Source organism: Gracilinanus agilis, chromosome 5 (genome assembly GCF_016433145.1).
Source record: "Gracilinanus agilis isolate LMUSP501 chromosome 5, AgileGrace, whole genome shotgun sequence".
Lineage (NCBI taxonomy): Eukaryota > Metazoa > Chordata > Mammalia > Didelphimorphia > Didelphidae > Gracilinanus > Gracilinanus agilis.
Window position 1 is genome coordinate 169897378 of NC_058134.1, and position 21943 is coordinate 169919320.

General features: G+C 38.6%; 1 protein-coding gene across 1 annotated transcript in view; it reads left to right on the plus strand.

The window, feature by feature from the left end:
* Positions 1-2128: 2128 nt before the first annotated feature.
* FRMD4A (FERM domain containing 4A) overlaps positions 2129-21943 on the plus strand; it is a 365617-nt gene continuing 345802 nt past the window's right edge. Inside the window, exon 1 of the mRNA XM_044677278.1 lies at positions 2129-2221. Coding sequence (XP_044533213.1) covers positions 2129-2221 — 93 coding nt within the window. The remainder of the gene's footprint in view (positions 2222-21943) is intronic.

Consider the following 21943-nt stretch of genomic DNA (forward strand, 5'->3'; position numbering starts at 1 on the left):
TAATGTATGCCTTGAAGTATGGAGAGCTCCACTGACACCCTGGTGCTGGCCCATGAGAAACAGGAAATCTAACCCCTGGGAACTTTGCCTAGATCAGGGCCAAAGAGGGAGGGAGTGACCCCTAAACTGATCTGACCCATTGTCCTATGTCTAACTGGAACAGTCAGGGGACAACAGAGGGAAAAAATTGTTCAGCGAATCAGATTTTCGTTTGGGAAGATAATATTGAAATCGATATTATCCTTGTGGTCTGGAAACTACTGGTAGACCTTCATTTAAAAAGGAAGAGAGAACTCAGCTGTTTGGTTCAAATGGTCAGGTAACATTCCAGATGTGTGATGATGTTGTTGTTTTTAATTTAATCAAGAGAATAGAGGAAAGAAGGGAGGAAGGAAGGAAGATGTGTAACCCTAAACCGGCTTTCCAAAGAAGCTTCATGAGTCAGTTAGGTTTAAGAGGCTTCCATCTTTTCCTGCTTCTCTCTGTCTCACTCACTCATTTGCTAACAGCACATATGGAACCAATTATGGACAAAGCTCAATTGTTGTATATTTGGAATTTCCCACACTGAATCTATGCTTTCTTTCACTGCCTCTTAATGTAGGTCTGTGCTGGATACATACATATATTTCATTTCACTTTCTTTCCTCCTAGCTTTTTAAAAGTGCCTGTTTCCTGATTCATTTTTCATGCAGTTCAAAACTCCGACTCTCTGCTCTGACCCCCAGAGTTATGTTTTTGGATAAACATAACGTTCTTTCCCATCCCATCTTTTCTGCTCCCCTTCTCTATCCTCACCTCCCCCTCAAAAAAAAAAAAAAAAAAAAAAAAACAACAAAAACTGAGCACTGTTCTCTGGGGATATAAATAGAGAGTGGTTCTCAACACATAAGTGATATGATGCTAATAGTGTGGGCCTGAATGAATAATATGGGATTATTCCAAAGGAAATTCCAACATCTTTCATAAAACCTAGAAATGGGAATAGCTCATATGAAATTTATTTTTAAAGCAAAAAGAGGCCTCCAGGCTAGAAAACCTTTTACTCTTTTCTTTGTAGCCATTCCCTTTGCCTGGAGGAATAAGTAGATGAGGGACAGAGAGGGGAGACTAGGAAAAGGTTTTTTGCCTTGTCTGACCTCCATTTTTTCTTATAGTCTATATACAATGTAATTAGATCCAAAACAGCAACTGTGATGGATAAGTCTGTCTCTTAAAACTATGTTTCAGACCCTTGTAAAGTTCACTGTTACTTCTCTGTGTTTACTAGTACACATTAAAGCATTGGGGGAGGAACACCAACTTCTCAACAATGAAGCATTTCATTTTCAAATGTATAGGTTGTGATTGATTCCTATGGGGCATGTGGGACAATGAATGTCATTTCTCCACCCTGCCCTTGACTTGAGACTACATATAGATAGAGATACTTTTAATCAACCGCATACATTTATTGATGATCCAAAGTAGCCAAAATTGATGATGGAGTCTTCCACTGGCTCTCCGAAATCCCTAATGTGTTATGTTTCTGGACTTCAAATATTTTCCCTGTGTCCAGAACGGAGGGAAATTCTGAATTCGGGATTTAGCATTAATCTCTGCACCAGATGGTGATATAGTAGATGATCTTTTTAAGGTGAACATGTGATCTACTGTACAGCAAGCAGAGGGGGTGGGGGGGGCAGGGAATCACGTGATGGCATCTATCATGCCTGATAGGGCTTTGATTAGACAACTGACCTGGTTCCCATCTGTAACTAAAAGAAGTGAGGTTGACATTTTGGGATCACTTGCCCCAGAAGCTGAATTCTTCCACTTCTGAGACACAACAGCCCCGCTGAGCCAACTGCCTGCACGGGGAAAGACAGAAGGAAGCTAAAGATATGTTGTTGCTTAAGACATGCTCTTAGGGTTGCGGAGCTTGGGTTATTTCTTTTATTTTTTTTCCTTCTCTCTCTCCATTTTTCTCCCCAGACAAGCCACATCTTGACTCATGTGGTCTGAAGTAAAAGCCTCTGAGTTATTTGATATTTAGCAAATCGCCAGGAGACTATCACTTTTTCTGGAGGAAGCCTGTCTCTCTCTTTGCTAGGGAAGCAGCCACACGGCCAGGGTGAGGTGGTGAGCGATGGTAGTTCAGGCAGCCGTAGCTCCCAGTAGGTCCCAGAGACTTTTGTTCAAAATACCTTATGGATCTCTGAGAAGACGGAGTGCCGAGAAGGTAAGCAATGTGGCGGGCGGTTTGTTTTTCTCTAAGCAAAAGTGTGGCAGAGCGAGGGAAAAGATGTTTATTTTAATTGTAACCAGCTCCACTCTGTTATTAGGAACGTTTTCCATGAGGAATTAGTTACCAGGATTGCATGAGCCTATATTGGAATTAAGCGTCTTCTCATCTGGGGTAGGGGAAAGTTTGAGACTATGCTTGGGTTCTGGGACGATGAAAGAGCTCTCTCTCTCTCTCTCTCTCTCTCTCTCTGTGTGTGTGTGTGTGTGTGTGTGTGAAGAGAACGAAAGCCATGGAATAGTATATGAAAAATAGCCGTGCTTATTAAACATACATACACACCAGCAACCCCCTTAAGACATCTAAAAGTTTGCTTCTTGGGACTTCAATTGAATGGCGTTCATTAAGGCTGAGAGACTGGGCATTTTTTTTTTCCACAGGACGACTTTGTCCAATCGAGGAAATAGCCAGAGATCAGGCAGTTAAGGAGCTTTGGGGTGGGGGTGGGGGATTCAGATGGACAGCTGGTTGATTAAAATCTCTGAATTTTTCCGACCTATTAGCTATGATTTTAAGTGTGTGTGTGTTTAAGATATTCCAGGGTCCGCTACATAATCATTCTGTTAATTTCTTGAAAACATGCTTACTTTATGGTAGCCTCTGGCAGTGAAGATCCAATAAAATCATAATGATGATTTGTCCTTGTCTTAGGAAATGATTTAGGTCATGGAATGCTTGTAGTAGTTAAAACAAAGCTGGTTGGCAAGAACTTTAGGTCACACCTGTGGCAATAGCAGGTGATAACTACCCAGGCTTGCCACAATCCAGGGACTCCCATAAACACAGAAGATCCCTTCTTTAAATCACCCTGAGCTCTCACCATCAGCTGTCAGAAAGCTGGGAGAAGGCAAGGATTCAGATAAAAGTGTGATGTAAGCCTGAGGAAGGTAAAAAGCATCAAAGAGGGCTTTCATAAGTTGGTGACTTGGTACTTAATAGTTGTTAATATTGTTTGGTTGACTCTAGTTTGGTTTTTTTAATATATTCTTACTCATTGATTTTGAGATATTGGGAAGATATAATTTAGGGCTTAGAAAGCACAAAGTACACTCTGGATTGAGAATCCACAAGAAATTTTATGATTTCAAATATTGCTTTGCGCTGTCATTTCATTCGTATAAAAAACATACACCGACTTCTCTGTAATTGATGGCACTTATATTTGAGTATTTTATTTTGACACACAATTCTTGTATAAATTGTTATCAATTAAAATGTCCTGAGTATCTTATACCCAGTGGAGTTAGATGGCATAGTGGAGAAAACACTGAACCCGGAGTCAGAAAGACCCGAGTTCAAATCCAAATTCTGGCACTTACTAACTATGGGACCTAGAGCAAGTCTCATAACCTATTTGCCTCAGTTTCTTCATCTGTAAAAATGAAAATAATAATAGCCCCTATCTCCTAAAATTGTGAGGATCGGATGAGATATTTATAAAGCAATTTAACATAGTGCCTGGCTCATAGTAGGCACTATATACTATATACTACTGATGATGATGATGATGATAATGGCAGCATAACAGTATTACAATAAAACATTTTCATTATGTTGGTATTAAGGATATACACTTGGGATATAATTTAACCATAGATTTATGCTACACCTAATTATTATGTTTTGTAGGAAAGCATTTGTTTTGTAATATATGAGACACTTTGAAATATGTTCACTATGTGTGTACAGATATATGTATGCATGCAAGCATGTTCAGGGCATATACATAATGTGTATTTGTGCACAAGTGACAGGTACCACGACTTGCTATATTTTTTTTAAACCCTTACCTTCCACCTTGGAGTCAATACTGTTTATTGGCTCCAAGGCAGAAGAGTGGTGAGGGCTAGGCAATGGGGGTCAAGTGACATGCCCAGGGTCACACGGGTGGGCTACTTGTTATTTTAAATGATCAGATTTGCCAGTCAGACATTTTGCAATCCACTTTAATTTTAATTCATTGATCTTCCACTGATTAATCATTGGCAATGATAAATTGAATTCATAGAGTAGGTCTGCTTTTCTCCGGGAGTGTATCTGCCAAAGACATTTCTGTTTTCTTAAACATGCCTTTAAATAAGCCCTCAAACTTGCATGGATTTGAAAAGGTGTGTGCCTAAGAGCTCTCTGGTCCTCAGAGAAGAGTTTGTACATTGCTGGAACACTAGACATCACATTAAACATCACTGCTCTGAAGCGAAGGCAGGAGGAGGAAAGGATCATAACTCATGTGAGGTGTAGTCTTGCGTTTATTATGACTCTCCTGTCTCACTTCCCACTGTAATGGAGGATGAAGGTATATTGGAATGTATGATGTCACGTCAATTCCAGTTGGGCTCTTAATATTATCTGTAGTTTTATGAGACTTTTCAGAGTCTAAGTCATCTATTTATATAAGGAAAGAACTAGAAAGGAGAGGGAAAGCTTCAGCTCTAATGGGAGGCATGGCCACTAGAACTGTATTTCTAAAGACTTAGCAATATCTCTCTGATTCCCACGCAATAAGAACTTCTAAAGTTACACCAAGCAATTAGAGAGTAAGAAACCTCCAAGTCAGTAAACGTTGATTTCTGCAAATATTTAACCATATAATACTCTCACCTATAGAACACCTTTATTTCCAAAAGGTTTACTCATCTATCTCTTGTTTCATTTCAGTCTCAAAATATCCTAGTGAGGGAGATATAGCCTGCATCATTGTCCTCACCTTCTATTGAGGAAGAAAATTGATTTCACCAATTCACCAATTAAGCCCCTTGCCCTAGGTGATACAATCTAAGGGCTGGCCAAGTCAGAAATTAACATAATGGTCTCTGGTTATCTCTAAACTATAGTTGAATGGCCATTGCCTCCCCGAAGAGGAACTCCCATAGCCTAGGGTGAGGAAAACAATGGAGTTGGGTGGGAGGGATATAATAATCAAGTTGGTCCCAGTTCCTAACCCTCACTGATATCAGATAAGCAGCACAGAATTATTTATACATATGTATATATGAGAAGGAAATAGCAAACCACTCCCTCTGTTTCCTTTTTTTTTTTTTTTTGGTCAGGGCTAAGCAATGGGGGTTAAGTGACTTGCCCAGGGTCAGGCAGTTAGGAAGTGTCTGAAGTCAAATTTGAACGCTGGACCTCCTATCTCTAAGCCTGGGTCTCTCTCCATTGAGCCATCTAGCTGCCCTTCCCTCTGTTTCTTTTGTAATTTTTCATGGTGCTGGAAAAACAAATTATCATTTGTGACATACTGTATTTTCTCTGCCCTGAAACTAGCAGAAAGTAAATATATTTTCAAAAAATTTCAATCACAAATTTAGAGCTAGAAATGACTTCAGAAGTAATCTAGGGGGCAGCTGGGTAGCCCAGTGGATTGAGAGTCAGGCCTAGAGACTGGAGGTCTTAGGTTCAAATTCAGACCTCAGACACTTCCCAGCTGTGTGACCCTGGGCAAGTCACTTGACCCCCCATTGCCTACCCTTACCACTCTTCCACCTAGGAGCCAATACACAGAAGTTAAGGGTTTAAAAAAAAAAAGAAGTAATCTAGTCCATGTCTACCTCAACGTACAGACATTGAAGCTCAGAGAAATAACTTGTCTTTCACTATAGAGGTGTCACAAAGCCACAAAGGTAGGATTTGAGCCCACATCCTCTGGTTTGGCATCTAGGGCTCTTTTCACATACTGCCTTCATGTAAATTAATAGAAAATGTATGAGGCAGACTCAGGCATGTGTGTGTATTTGTGTATATGTAATCGCATATAACTACACACACATACATGTAATCACACATACTTGCAATCATATAATCTATACATGAATATGCACACGTGATATATGTGTGGATACATTTATGTCTGCACAATATACTATCCACATTAAATATCTAGTAATCAGTTAGAATTTGTCTTTGAAACTCTTTAAAACTATTCTCAGTGTACCAGAATCAAATGGTTTGGGGGGGGGGGGGAAGAGAAATCTGAAGGTCCACCATGACAATCCCATTCTCATGTTTAACCAGTGAAGCATCAACACAGAGTTTGTGCTTTACTGAGGTGCAGTTGTTTTTGCACAAATACAAACAAAATCTCCTTACTCCTTTCTTACATGTTCATAACTTTGATATGAATGTTAGGGGTTGAGATGAAATCAAGTTTATATGTGATGATCTAGTTGGATTTAAGTTGCATCTACATAAAGGGATGGGCAGGTAGGTGACACAGTGGATAGAGTACCAGATGTGGAATCAGGAAGATTCATCTTCCTGGATTCTGATCTAGGCTCAGATACTTATAAGCTTTGTGACCCTGGGCAAGTCACTTAACCCTATTTGCCTCAGTTTCCTCATCTGCCAAATGACCTGGAGATGGAAATGACAAACCACTCCAGTATCTTTGCTAGAAATAACTCCAGATGGGGTCACGGAGAACTGAACACAACTGAAAAACGACTGAACGATGGACATAAAGGGGCAAATTGTGGCTAATTTATTAGAAGGAAGAGTGAAGATAGCAATCTATGCCTCAATTTGTCCCAATTCTCTGAATATTTTAGGCAAAATGGATTTCTAGCTGGGGGACTGGGCTAAAAACACCTATGTATTGGCAAAAGAAGCCAAATGGTGAGATGTCACTAGAAAAACATTTTCAAAATATTATAATTATCAACTTTTTGTGCCCACACTATTTGGTAGGTTATCTGGGCTAACATTTTTATTCTATTATTTCACAAACCATTACATTATCACAGCAGCTAAGCTGCATTTGTTAAGGATTCAGGAAGCCATGCAGTCTCTACAGGCTGTGTGTGACACATATATTTTGAATATATTCATGCAGGGAAAGTGTGAGACTGCCCCCCTCCCCTCTGCCCCAAACAAAACAACCCACATGCTAAAGAACTGTCTTTAGCGGATATTTATTACCATTAAAAGCAGACAGCAAAGACACTATCGAGACAGATCACTATAATCATGCATATTATTATCGCAACCTCCTAATGAGGCAGAAGGTTTTGTTCCTTCTAAAAATACATGTCTTTTTCAGAGGAGAAAGAACTTGTCGCATCTAATCTGGAGTTTCTCTAGTTCACAAGCCAAACTTAAGGGCAGTTTTCCTATGACATTTGGTTGGTTACTTGAAGCCAAGAGCAAGCCTTTCCCCCTCAGCTATTGCTCAGAATTTCTTCAAGTGAAATAGGACAATAATAAAATTATTAGTAATAATAGCTATAACATTCCTATAATGCTTTAAACAATGAGCTTTATACATAATTATCTCATTTAATCCTTACAACAACTCTCTGATAGGCACTCTTATTACCCCATTTCACAGATGAAGAAATTGAAGCTGAGAGGGTACCACACAGTAAGTGTCTGAGATAGCGAAGTCTTCTGGGCTCCATGTCCAGCACTGTCCTAGCCAACCCTCATCTTGGGCTGTACATTTTTACAGTTGAACAATCTTCTTAGCTAAGCATTTGCTAATATGCAGCCTTGAGCTCCAAGGGGTTTCTTTCTTCCTTTCTTCCTTTAGACAGTTGCCTGAGAGATTGCAAGCCAAGGGTATATGTCAGGAGAGACACTGGAAGACTTAACTCTCCATCTCCTATCCAAAAGTTGCCTCTCTGAGTGAGAGTAAACCCAGGTATTGCCATTATTATTACCCAGCTGTTTCCTAGAGAGGTCACCTGGGAAATAATCATGATGGCAACAATAGGCTTCCAGGTTTTTCAACCTTCCTAGATGACGAGGGGTTAGAACAAGGAAACAGGTTGGGGGAGGTAAGATTCCCCCGGTGAATCCAGTCCCATTTTCAGAATACCCAAAATGCAAACTGCTTAATAACAGTGGCTATATACTCTATGTGTCTCTAGTGTGGAGCTCAAGGAAGCAACTTGATAATTGCTGATCAGAATAGTTTTCTGAAACCTCATCATGTACAACCTGAATGGCCACTTTCCATTTGGAATTATGTATATGTGTCAAACCCCATTCATCCTCATCTGGACTGTTAACCCCCTAATGACAGAAACCATTATTTATTTTGTCTTTTCTGTCTCTCCTGGTGTCAAGTAAGTATAATTCCTACTCTAAGCCCTTAATATTTTTTGAAGTTGAATGGCAAAATAAGTAAGTAAATAATCTACTTATTTGAAGATAAAGTCACATGGGTGATTGTTTTCATCCACATGGCTCTTGGCCAGCTTATTACCAAAAAAGAAAAAAAAAGGAAAAGAGAAGGGAAAAAAAAGCTTTTGCCCATTCATGGACTTTTAGGGCACCTTCTATGAGATGTTTCTGAAATGTGCCTCTTTCAATCTTCCTTAGTCCTATAAGTGCTCTCCATCCTCACAAAGGGAGTCTGTGACATGTAATGAGACTCTCTTTACATGCAGAGTAGATCATCTTGAACTAAATCTATTATAGTCTTTCAAGAAAGACAGACAATGGCAAACTGAGGTCTGAAAACAGCATCCTTTACTATGATCCAAATGCCATTACGATTTTCTGGGGGAATCACTAAAATTGATGAGGTTGAAGTTATTTCCTTGACTAGCTCAAGAGCATTCATGGCTTCGGTTTAATTGGATCTGTACTCAGGTAGACAATAGTAGAATCATCATAAGAAAAGTAGTTTAGATGCATTACAGTTCTTTCACCTTTTGAGGTTATCAGCAGGGCAGAGGGAGGATGGTTAAGGAGCTTTTTTTTTTTTTTTTTAAACAATGAGATTGAGAAAAAAAAGAGTACAGAGAATGTAATCAACCAGAAATAAATATGCATATTTTCTAACCAGCCATTTGGATGAATTTAGGGGAGAAATAGGGGCATTAGTTTAGAGTACATGTTCTTCTCCTTCTAAAGATTTGGTTGGTGCCATCTAGAACTCTTTGTTCCATCATTTGTGTCTGACTCTTCATAAATCCATTTGGGGCTTTCTTGGCAAAGATTCTGGTTTGTCATTTCCTTCTCTAGCTTATTTTACAAATGAAGAACCAAGGCAGACAGTTTTAAGCAACTTTTCCAGGGTTACAGTTAGTGTCTGAGGCTAGATTGGAACTCAGAAAATGTCTGACTCCAGGTCTGGAGCTCTATCCATTGTAACACTTTTCTGCCTCATTACTCCATTTTAATTGATTGTGATTAAAGAAAAAGAAAAGTATACTGAAGGAAAAGTTCTGATGCCAAACTTTTCCCCTTCATTTACTTTAGTAAATGAGTTGAGGAAAAGTATTACTCTGATCATTAAATATAAGGCCCTGTTACTTTCTATAATTTCTGACATCTTAATTTGAACTGCCTCTGGGGTAGTAATGAATGGTGAATGCCATATTACCCAAAGATGAGAAACTGAGGCAAACATAGTTAAGTGACTTGCCCGGGGTCATACAACTAATGTGTCGAAAGCTAGATTTGAACTCATTAAGACAAGTCTTCCTAATTCCTAGCCCAGAAACTTTCTAGAAACATGCAAAAGAGGATAAGTCTAAAGCTCTATAAAAAGGTATACAAGTAAATAGAATTGAGCACAAAAAGCAATTTTTCCCATATGTGATTCACTGTTGTTTTTGATTTTGATTGTGTTTCAATTCTTCGTGACTCCATTATGGAGTTGTCTTGGCAAAGATCCTGGCGTGGTTTGCCATTTCCTTCTATGGTGGATTAAGGCAAATAGTTTATGATTTCATTGATGTGGATATGGATGGCCTCTCCAAAGATGCAAATCACAATCTATCCGTATCTTCTTATACTACTAGAGTCTTGTCTGTTTCCTCCCATGATTCTTCCATATGGGTTTATCTAATGTTTTAGGTGTTTTCTCTAGTTCTAAAATATTAGATAAACCCTATATGGATTGTCCATCAGTTATCATTCATTTTTACCACATGACTAACATCTGTTTACTTTTTTTTTTCCTATCGTACATTTAACTGATCACGTTCTTTGCTTGCACCATTTTCTTTAAATAATTTTTACTGGTAATGTGCTGCTCATCATGTTCCTTTCATTTGCCCTCTGGGTGACCATAAATTTTCATTCTCTAATAACTATGGTAACAATAACAGCTCACATTTATGTTTTATTTTACAATGTACAAAATGATGGAGTTTTTTTCTTCAAAATAACACTCTGAGATAGTAGGACAAGGTTTCTTTAAATCTTTTTTATACAGAGGAGGAAACTCAAGCTCCAATAGGGTTAGTCATTTGCTCATACCCAGGACTCAAAAGTCAGGTCTTCTGACTCCAAGCCCATTGATCAATGAACATGACTTTGCCTTACCCTGCCTCTAGAAATATGAGCACAGGAGCACATCCTTTGTGTGAATATCCAAGTAAAATAATGAATACAAATGCTAATCAAGCCATGCTAAAAATGAGTGATCTGGAAAAGGAAGATCATAGAAGAGCTTCTGAAAGCCAGCCTTCATTTGCTTCCGTCCTAGTTAGAGCCCAATTCTGGAGGGAAATAGAAGGAAGGGAATGGTGATAGAGGCAAACACTGACTTTGTCTATAGAAGCACAGCTGGTTTTCAAGTCTCAAATAAGCCCTTTCTAAATCCATAGTTTATAAAAGAACAATGTCAAACAAGACTACCTTGTTGTGAGAAAATTTAAAGGGTGAAAATAACTTTTTCTAGAACAAGATAAAGTCAGTAGCTATAGTTACTAGGTGGCTCAGTGGATAGAGCACTGTGCTTGGAATCCAGAAGACTCATCTTCCTGAGTTCAAATCTGGCCTCGGACACTAACTATCTGTGTCACCCTGGGCAAGTCACTTAACCCTATTTGCCCAAATTGCTCATCTGTAAAATGAGTTAGAGAAGGAAATGGCAAACTACTCCAGTATCTTTGCCAATAAAGCCCTAAATGGAATCATCAGGAGTCAGAACCACCTGAAAAAGGACCAAACAACAGAAAAGTCATTAAAAACAGGATTCTCTCTTAGCAGTAAATGGAGATAAGAAAAGTCTTCTTCTCTTTATACTGTCTTCTAACTAAATTTTTAAAAACTCCATCTTCAATACCTCATTCAAGCAAAGCAAATAGTATCAGTAGCTTTTACATCCAAATTCTCCTGGGGATAGCTAAAGGAAATGTGAGATTTTTTAGAAGGAAAACAAAAAGGAGAATGGATTAGTCACATGCTTCGGTTTTGTAACCCAGCTGAGTCCTATAGTATATTTAGAAAGTATAATTTCGGGTTGTGTGGGCACTGGAATGAGCAAATCCTAATTTGAGCCCTAAGTTGGGGAGCTGACACCCATTCTTTAAGAAGCCAGCAGCTTTGTGTTCATCTCAAAGGAGCCATTTCTATTTTGTTTCAACCTCTAGTTCATTGAATCTTATTGAGATGCTGATAGAAAAATAGATAAGGGCTAATTTTTTTTAAGTCCTTGTTGATTTGGCATATGTGAAGAATCAATAGTGAGTAGGGCTCTGGACTTAGAATCAAAAAGTTATGGATACAAATACCACCTCAGACACTCAGTAGCTATCCGACTATGGGCAAGTAATTTATCTGCTTTATGCCTCAATTTCCCCATCTCTAATAAGATTAATCCCTATGGTCTCTAGGGGCCCTCCTAGCTCTCAATCGATGATCCTATACTCTGGGGATTTAGACATAGCTCTGCTGTGCATCGATTCTGCTGTCAAAGACATTTCTGTCCTCCATATGTCTAGTAATCGCATACATAATCTTCCTTGCCAATCATTAATCATATTACTTGACAAACCACTACACCTCTAAATCTTTATTTCTTCATCTGAATAATGAGGATAATACTTGAACTACCTGCGGAATTGTTGTGAACATAAGTAGAGTACAAGGCCCTCAAGGGCAAGACCTCTTTTAGTTGTGTCTTGGTACCCTTATTGACATGTGGTGCACCACAGAGTACTGGGATTTGAGTCAAAAAGACCCCTCTTCCTGAATTCAAATCCCTCCTCAGATACTAGCTCTGAGATCCTGAACAAAGCCCTTAACTTTTTTGACTTCAGTTTCCTCATCCATAAAATGAGTTGGAGAAGGAAATGGCAAACCACTCCAGTACCTGCCAAGAAAACCCCAAATGAGCTCACAAAAGTTGGACATGAATGAAAACAATTGAACAACATCCTGGGTGCCTAGCACAGTGCCTGGTTCATAGTAAGAGCTTAAAAATGCTCTTGATTGAGTAAATGTGCGGGAAGAGTTTTGTAAGTGATTCAGTATTATATAAATATCATTGTTACTGTTATTATCATTTTCTTCTCCTTTCCCTGGGCAATTCTTTTTTATACAAAAAAAGTATTTCTGACCCCTGAAATTCAAGGCAGTCTCAAGGAAAGTGAAAAAAATACCAGGTTTTGTGAACCTCTTACATCACTTTGTAATCTTGTTTTCTAAATTATCTATCTAGTTACCATGACTTAAATCAGTGAGTCAAGCCAAAGCATTTCATCTAATAACACTGATTCATTGTGGCTGAATCAGGAGACCTTCTGGCTGTGCTAGGGGAGCCTTAATAATAATTTACATTTATGTAGCCCCTTTAGAGTTTGCAAAGCACCCTGCAATAACTCTAGCATGCTACCCATCTCTTGACAGAGTGGTGATAGACTCATGATGTGGAACAAGACATACATTTTTGGGCATGACCAAAGTAGGAATTCATTTTACTTGACTGTGCATATCTGTACAAGGTCTTTCCCCCATTCCCATTGGAAAAAGAGGGGGAAATGCTTGTTAATTGAAAAAAAAGTTCTAAAAAACATAATCTTTTTTCGATTTGAATCTCAAAAGGGTTAAATTGCTTACCCATTCTTTCGCTTTTTGTCATTATGAGTCATGTTCTATTCTTCATGATGCCATTTGGGTTTTTTTTTTAATGGGCATATGCATTAAATTTTTTTTTTAATTTTAATTTTTTTTCATTTTTGGAAACCATTATTTAATTATTTAATTTAGAGTATTTTTCCATGGTTACAAGATTCATGTTCTTTCCCTCTCCTCCTGCCATGTCCCCACCACCCCACCCCCAGCCGAAGCACAATTCCATTGGGTTTTACATGTGTCATTGATTGATATTTGCACTAGAGTGATCATTTAGAGTCTATATCATTTGGGATTTTTTAGACAAGGATACGATAGTGGTTTGCCATTTCCTTCTCTGACTCATTTGGCAAATGAGGGAGACAAAAAGGGTTAAGGGACTTGCCCAGGATCACACAGTATCTGAAGGGAAATTTGAACTCAGGAAGAGTACTTGCCCAGGGCCACATAGCTAATAAGTGTCTGAGGAGGGATTTGAACTCAGACAGAGGCGTATTCTTGACTCCAGATCTGAAGACTATGCCACCTAACTGCCCTGTCTTCTCACCATAGTAAGTGGTCTCTGAATTCCAACTCCCATGTTTTGCCACTACATCCCACTGCCTCTAATCCAGACATTGTGAGGACAGGAACTGGATGGCCGCTAACCTAATGAAAACTCTCGGTCTTTTGCATGTACGTATCAGATTCCATACTCGGATGTCTCAATTTCTCTCATTTCTAGTATAAAGAGTCACTTCTACAGACATACCACCTTACACTGGGTCAACAAGTCCAACAATGACATGGGTACATTTGTAATACACTTTTGGAAGTATCTTTCAAAGGCTAATGACAGTTCTCAACATTCTGAGAACCATAAATTAAAAATTGGTTCTAAATGATGTTCTGCACTTATCCTAAGAAGCAAGACAGTCTGGTAGAAAGAGACCCAGACAGATTCAAGAGAGGCTCTAGGTTTACTAGCTGTGTGATCCTGGACAAGTCACTTAACCCTCTAAGCCTCTGTTTTCTCCTCTGAAAGAGATGGATTAGAATATTTGCATCACAGAGTCATTTTGATGAAAATGCTTTGTAAACTTGGGAGTTCTACACGAATGTCGATCGGGAATTATTACGCCAGGGTCAAATCCATCAGCTTAGCTTCTGTTTATCTTTCCCAGCCTTACTTCATCCCTTGCATTAGAACTCAAAGTGAACTGTCCTGCCCAAGTCTGTACCTTGTATCCTGCCAGGAAGATAGATATTTATCACTTTCTCTTCTGCTTTTATTAGATTTTCAATGGGCAATCAGCACAATGGAAACAGCTACAGTTTAAAAGAACAAAATACCTCCCTTTACTCCCCTCGGTGAAACATATTGTTCCAGCAGGTGTACCAGAGATGATTCAAAGGCAGTGTGAGGCATGGGAATACCACACTCCAAATAAGGAATTTCTCCCACAGGGGAATGAATTCAAATGGGATATTGGGCCCTGAAAGAGCAGAGACACTCTATTTCATCCTATTATGTATCTGTGACTTAAAGGAACTATCAGTAACAATTGGTGAGGGGGAATAGGGGAGAGAGCTCTGAACAAAGAACAGTCACTCAAGAATGCATTTTAGATGGGGTCTTCTTAGCTAAGTCAAAAGATACACATTCCAATTCTGCATTTCCACGACTGATACACACCTTGGACTTGAGCTGCAAATGCCTCTGGGGATACTGTGAGGAATCAAGATTTAATAGCAGAGAAGGGAAGAAAGGAGGGAATTTTTTGCTATTCAGTTCTCACCAGAAATGTTAAATGGCTCTTCCTCATGTCTTTTCTTTCCTTTCCCACCTCCCCACCCCCTTCTACACTGCATGTTGCTGTAACACTGCCCTGCGTACACTTTAATGTAAACTACCAAATGAGCAAATAATAATAGCTTCCCTGGGAAAGAGCTGTGGCTGTGGGCAGTGGGGTCATAGCCAAGAGCAGTAAAAACAGAGAATATTGATTTAAGAGAACCAAAGGATTTATTTTGACAGTTTGAGAATAGTTAGTAAATCAGATTAGAGGGATGCTGGTTCAGAAATCAAAACCATACCTGACCTACTCTGGGGAATGCAGCTGAGCAATGAGCTGCCTGACTCAATCGGCATCTTGATCCAAAACCGTCCTACTACCATCTCCTGGTTTCTTTTGTTCTTTTTAAAATTTCTGTTTAATCAATCAATCAACAAACATTTATTAAGTACCCACTATATGCCAGACACAGTGTTAGAGGTTGGGGATGCAAAGAGAAGCAAAAAACAGTCCTTGGATGTGTCTCAATTGAGGAATGGCTGAACAAATTGTGGTATGTGATGGTGATGGAATACTGCTGTGCTATAGGGAATGATGAACAGGATGATTTTAGAAAGAGCTGGAAAGACCTAGGTGAACTGATGCAGAGTGAAATAAGCAGAAAGAGCGGATCATTATACACAGTAAATGAAATACCATGGGATAATCAAATGTGATAGACTTTGCTACTAACATCGATACAGTGATCCAGGACAATTCTGAGGACTTATGAAAAAGAATACTATCCACCTCTAGAGAAAGAACTGTGGGAGTAGAAATGCAGATGAAAAAAACATATGATTTATATGGATATTTGGGGGGAGTTTTGGTTTTAAAAGATCACTCTGTTACAAAAATGAATAATATGGAAGTAGGTTTTGAAAGATAATACATATATAACTAGGGTAATTGCTTGTCAGCTCCAGGAAAGGGGAGAGAAGAGGAGAGGGAGACGACATGAGTCATGTAACTTTGGAAAACACATATAAATTTGTTACTGCAGTAAAATAAAGATAATTTAAAAAAAAACAGTCCCTGCCTTCAAGGAATCTACTTTCTAGTATTGGAGGAGCAACTCAATCTATATACAACTGCTAAGACCCCAGCGACTGCAGTGAAGGAAGGAAGTGTGGGAAGAATAGGAGAGATGAAAAGAAATTTCTTCATTGTGGGGCAGGTTTAACTGAGGAGGAAAAATTGGGCATTTTCTTAGGCAGATACATGATTAAGTAGCTCTCTTAAGAATTTCTGACCTTGTGATTTGGGTTTTCACAGATCTAAGCGTTTGTCCACTTGAAGTGCCTATGATTGCTTTGCTATGTCAAGAAAATACAATCTTGATTCCTCATTCCTGGATTGCAAGACAAAGATGCTCTGCATAGGAAGTCTAAAACTTGCTTCCTGTGGCAAATTAATTAGATCATCTGTGTCCATAGAATAAATAGCAAGTTACATCTCTACCATTCTCCTCCACCTAACATTCTCAGGCAAAGTTTTCATTTTGCAGGGAAGGAAATACATCAACTGAACAGACAGTGGCTAGTATGGTAGACCTGGAGTCAGGATGATCTGAATTCAAATCTTGTCTCAGACAATGAGTAGTTGTGTGATTCTAGGCAAGTCACTCTCTCTGTCTCAGTATTCTCAGCTCTAAAATGGGGATAATAGCAGCTACCTTCCAGAGTTTGGTGAGAAAGTACTTTGCAAGCCTTAAGGCTCTCTCTCTATTATTATTATTATTATTATTATTATTAACTGTATCCTCTGTTGCATGCTCAACTAATGGTCATCTAGCCTTTGTTGGAAGTAATCCAGAGAGAATTACTCCCAACAGTAGGGGGTGCCCCTCTCTGGATTACTTCCAACCATCACAACTTTTGAAGAGCTTTTATTGACAGAAACTTTTATCTTATATCAAGCCCCTATTTCTCTCTTCTCTACTTCCACTCCTGGCTCATGGTTTTGCCTTCAGAATCAAAGTACAAGTTTAACTCCTTTTCCACATGGCAGCTCTTTAAATACTTAATAACATCCATCCATCAGTCAGTAAGCATTTATTAATCACCTACTATGTGCACTGTCCTGAGCACTAGGGATACAAGAAAAAGCCAAAAACAATCTTTCTACAATGGTGCTTACTCCGAGTTGCCATTGAACCAGGAAAGGTTTAGACAGTTGGAAGACATTTTAGTTTCTCATCTAATGGAACAACAAGGAAATGAATATGTACAAACTATATCTAAGATAAATAGGAAAAATTAACAGAAAGAAGACACTAGAATTAAGAGAGGTTGGGAAAGGCTTCTTGTAGAAAATGAGATTTTAGTTGGGACTTGAAGGAAACCTGCAGGCAGGGACGAGGAGAGAGAGCATTCTGAGGACAATAGTCAGAGAAAATGCCCAGAACTGAGAGATGGAGAATCTCATTAACAGAACAAGGAGTCCAATGTCATTGGATCAAAAAACATGTGGTGATGAGGAAGAAGACTGGAAAAATAGGAGGGAACTGATTATGAAGGCTTTGAATACCAAACAGGATGTTATGTTTGATCCTCAAGATGACAGGGAATCACTGGAGTAGGGAGCATGCAGGGGTAGGTAACATTGTGTTCTTCCTGAATCTTCCCTTTGAAATATCCCTAGTTTTTTCAATTGATATATCCTAAGACATATTCCCTAACTGTCTAGAATACCCTTCAGTAGATACCATTCATCTTATCAATGTCCTTTTCTTTTCTTTTTTTTTTTTTTAAACTCTTACCTTCCATCAATACTATGTATTGGTTCTAAGGCAGAAGCATGGTAAAGACTGGGCAATGGGGGTTAAGTGACTTGCCCATAGTCATACACCTAGGGAGTGTCAAAGACCAGACTTGAACCCAGGACCTACTGTCTCTAGGTCTATCTCTATCCACTGAGCCACCTAGCTGCCTGCTCAATGTCCTTAAAATATGGGTACCCAGAAGTGAGTTTAATACTCCAAATATTGTCTGGCATGGACAAAGTGCAACACTACTATCACCCCCAGTGTTCTGAATCCTCTATCTTTTTTCATATAGCCCAAGATCACCTGAGCCTTTTGGTTACCATGACATACTATTGACCCCTATTGGGTTTGCCATTGAGATCTTGTTTCACTGAATTATGACACCAGGCTCAGGGTCCTACCCATTGGGACACCTAACTACCTGATCATCCCCATTACTCCTTTGTAGCTCCGGGATTATCAACTATGGCCAGTTGCAAATCCTCTTTTTCAGCATATGTGCACACTCCGTCTCTGCTCTTTCCTGTGATCCTTTTATTCATTTCATTGTCACCAAATTTGTCCTTCCTCTTCTTTTCTTCCTTCTTCAGATCCATTAGATTTCTTTCTCCTCTAAGTAAAAAGGTCTTTTGGTCTAACTAAATGATCCTTTAATATGTATAGAATTTTCATAATGTAGGAGGCGGAAGGGCTTGGATCTAGGTAAAAAGATTTAGGGAGATTGTAGATAATCCCTTAGAGATCACCTAGACCAAAGTTTCTTAAACTTTTCTGGACTTTCTAGCATGTCTGGTGAAGCCTGTGGACTCCATCTTGGAATAATGCTTTTAAATAAAATACAATACAGTACAACAAAATACACAGGATTGTAGAGAAAACAATTTTGCTAAAATACAGTTATGAAAAAAATATTTTTCAAAAGTTGATAGTCCCTGGGTTAAGAACCTCTTCCATAGAGATTACCTTCTACTCTGACCCCTTCATTTGACACATGAGAAAATTACAGCATTATGAGATAAAATGATTCTCCCAACATCAGGAGTAGCAGTGCAAAGATTCCAACCCAGGTCCATTCATACCAAATCTAGAGCTATTTCCATTGCCACATGTTGTCTCTGTATTTGAACTTCAGCATTGTCCATTTTGGGATCCAGTAACCTTCACTGGCCCAAGCTTGCAAGGTTTCATTAACTTTAGGGTGGGCTTTCCCAAAAACAACTTAAAACATTTAATCATTTTTAATCTTTTAGTTAATTTAAGAACTCGTTCTAGGTCAAAAGGCTCATTTTTCAAAATCCAACAAAATTGTGGTCCCTACCTTTCAGAGCCTTACATCCAAAGCAGCATAAGCGATGATATAATTTTTATTTTGTTTCTTTGTACATCAGTGCTTTGCAAAGTAACTGGCACATAGTAAGCAGGTGCTCAATAAAATGCTTGTTGCCTGACCGACAGGAGTTGAACACTGAGGTTTTCAAATAAAAGAAAAGAGATTGAGTAAGCTTTGGTTTTCCTTTTATTGCAGATGCTCATTCTGAGGATCATTCCTTTCTTGAATATTCAAACTTTTCTGTCAAGAAGTATTTCTTTTTTCTACATCATCCTTCAGAAGTCAAAGAACCTTAAGCAGTTGAGATTGAACTCTTGGCTATTGGAGAGTGTGACATCTACCTAGTCTGGAAACTAGTTCCAATTTCCAAAAAATTTGATGATCTACCTACATTTTGGGAACCTGGAATTGGTCTTGGTGTTACATAATCTTACATAAATCCTAATTTGTTCATAGCCAAGCGGAAAACTTCCTATGAGACTCAAGCAGTGTATAATGCCAAGGAAGCTTCGTGCATTGATCAGTCTTCCTTTGACCTACAGATTTGGAGGACCTTTAATTATCCTCTGTTTCATGTAGTTAGTGAATTTGTTCAAACGAGTAGGTTAGAGGCACCTAACCTCCAGCCTGTTTAGAATGAACATTTCTAGTTTTTTAAGAGATCTCAAATCTGCTTGTTTGGCCATGGTCATACATGAGATTCGATACTCTTACAGCCACAAACTAGAGAGAAATCTGTAATTCTTTTGGCCACAGATGATTATGATTGTTCTTGCCTCGGAGTGATCTGATTATTTACTTGTTCTTTTCCTTCACAGCTGTGACCTAGTTAATTTTAAGTGGGAAGCAAACCCTGAAATCATTAGACCTTCTGCTTGGCCTGAAAATCTTGCTCTATTAAATTTTAGGATGTTCTCCTTCATAACAGGAAGTGAAGTTGCCGAGAGCGGACACATTGGAATTCTTTGAGCACTGAGATAAAAAATAGCAAATGCTATTTCTTTATTTTTCTGTGTGGTCAAGGATGGGGAGAAAAGAGGAATGGGATAGACAACAAAGTGACCAAAGAATGAGTCACAAATTTCTGCATCAAGAATAAAAACTCCTTTTTGTTGTAGAATTTCCCATCATGAACATCTTGTCTCCCATCTGAAAGGACAATGGGGTGAGTGATGACTCAGTGTCCTAGTCTGGCAGCTTCCTGCCTCCCTTTAGAGGAAAAGACCACTGCTAGTATCACCTCATTAAAAAAGTGATTTCATTTTGGAATGAAGTGTAGGTGACCAGGGTTCCAGTTTTAAACCTCAATAGGTGAATATATATTGTCTACCTCAGGAGAGGACATTGATAGGAAAGAAAAAGGGTCTGCTCTCTTTTGTTTGGAACTATTCTTTAACTATGATTATTCTTTCTGTGACAGGGAACTTCCTCCACCAATGCAAAGTCACAACTTGTCTATCACATACAGTCTTAACGACCTGAAGGGGAGAATGGGAAATCAAGTGATTTGCTAGTGAGAGGCATGAAAAAGACAGGACTGACTTGAACTTGGCTCCTCCTGATTCCAAAATGAACCTCTATACACTGTGCTTATATGAACCCTTGATAAGCTGGGTGTTGTAATACGACAATTGCCCAAACATAAGCCACATATTTTTTGAAATTTATTTACTTATTTATTTTGGCATATTTTTAAGTAATTTGTTTGTTCCTATCATCATTGTTCAAGTCCACCACCTTACCCAGTAAAGCAAGTTTCCAGCAATTCCTTTATTTCTCTCTAAGTCAGAAACCCCTGCATACAATCCCCTTAAAAATTACCAAGCCTTAGATTTAGAATGGACTTTAAATATCATCCAGATTATTCCATATCTGAGAATGAACCAAGTCTTTAACATGAAGTGATCCTCCTACCTCTGCCTGAAGACTCCCAGTTAAAGGGAGCCTCTTGAGTCAGCCAATATATCTTTGCTAAAGATCTCAATGTTAGGAAGCTTTTCTTGCATCCTTGTCCCTCTGCAATCCGTCATGCAAGACATGAAATTATTATTATTATCAATTATTATTTAGTTTTAATCTTGTGTGCTGACAATTGATAATAATATTATGGTCTTTTTAGGGATTACAAAGGTTAAAGAGAAAGTAGAAGGGGTACAAGAAAATTATTTAAATAACCATCAACTTTAATTATTAATTGAATAGTTATCCAAATAAAATATTTATTATTTTTACATAGAGAACTTAAAAATTTGCAGGCAAAACATAGTTTGTGATCGCTCCACCCCCGTGTAAAGATAAAATTGTCAGGAAATTAATAAAAATAATTGTATGTCTTTAAGGAACAAGGGTGCAAGAAAACTTCCAAACATTGAAATCTTTAGCAAAGATATATGGGCTGACTCACGAGGTAATAAGTAAATTGTAGGAACTGGAAAACTTGGGAGAAAGCAGACTTGAGGAAAAAATGTATTTGGTTTCTGAAAAGGCAATTAAGTGATAATTTTATCTATTCCTACTTCTTTTTTAAACCCTTACTTTCTGTATTAGTAACAACTCTAAGACCTAGGGGGAAGGGTTAGGCGAATTAAGGATAAAGTGACTTTTTTAAGGTCACAGAGCTAGTAAGTGTCAGAGGCAAGATTTGAACCCAGAGCCTCCAGATTCCAGACCTGGTGCTCCATCCATTGTGCCACCTACCTACTCCTCCCTCCATTACTTTTTTTTTTTTAAACATTTATTAATATTCATTTTTGACCTGTTTACCCTCCATTACTTTTTTATTGTTGCATCTTCTGGTACTTGACTCTGTTAGACCAAAGTCAGTCCAGTCATCAGGAATTTAGGACTTCCATCAGTGTGACTACTCCCTCCATCCACAGAGATCACAAACTCTTGACAACATAAAAAAGCATTGTTCTGGAACCAACCTGATGAGC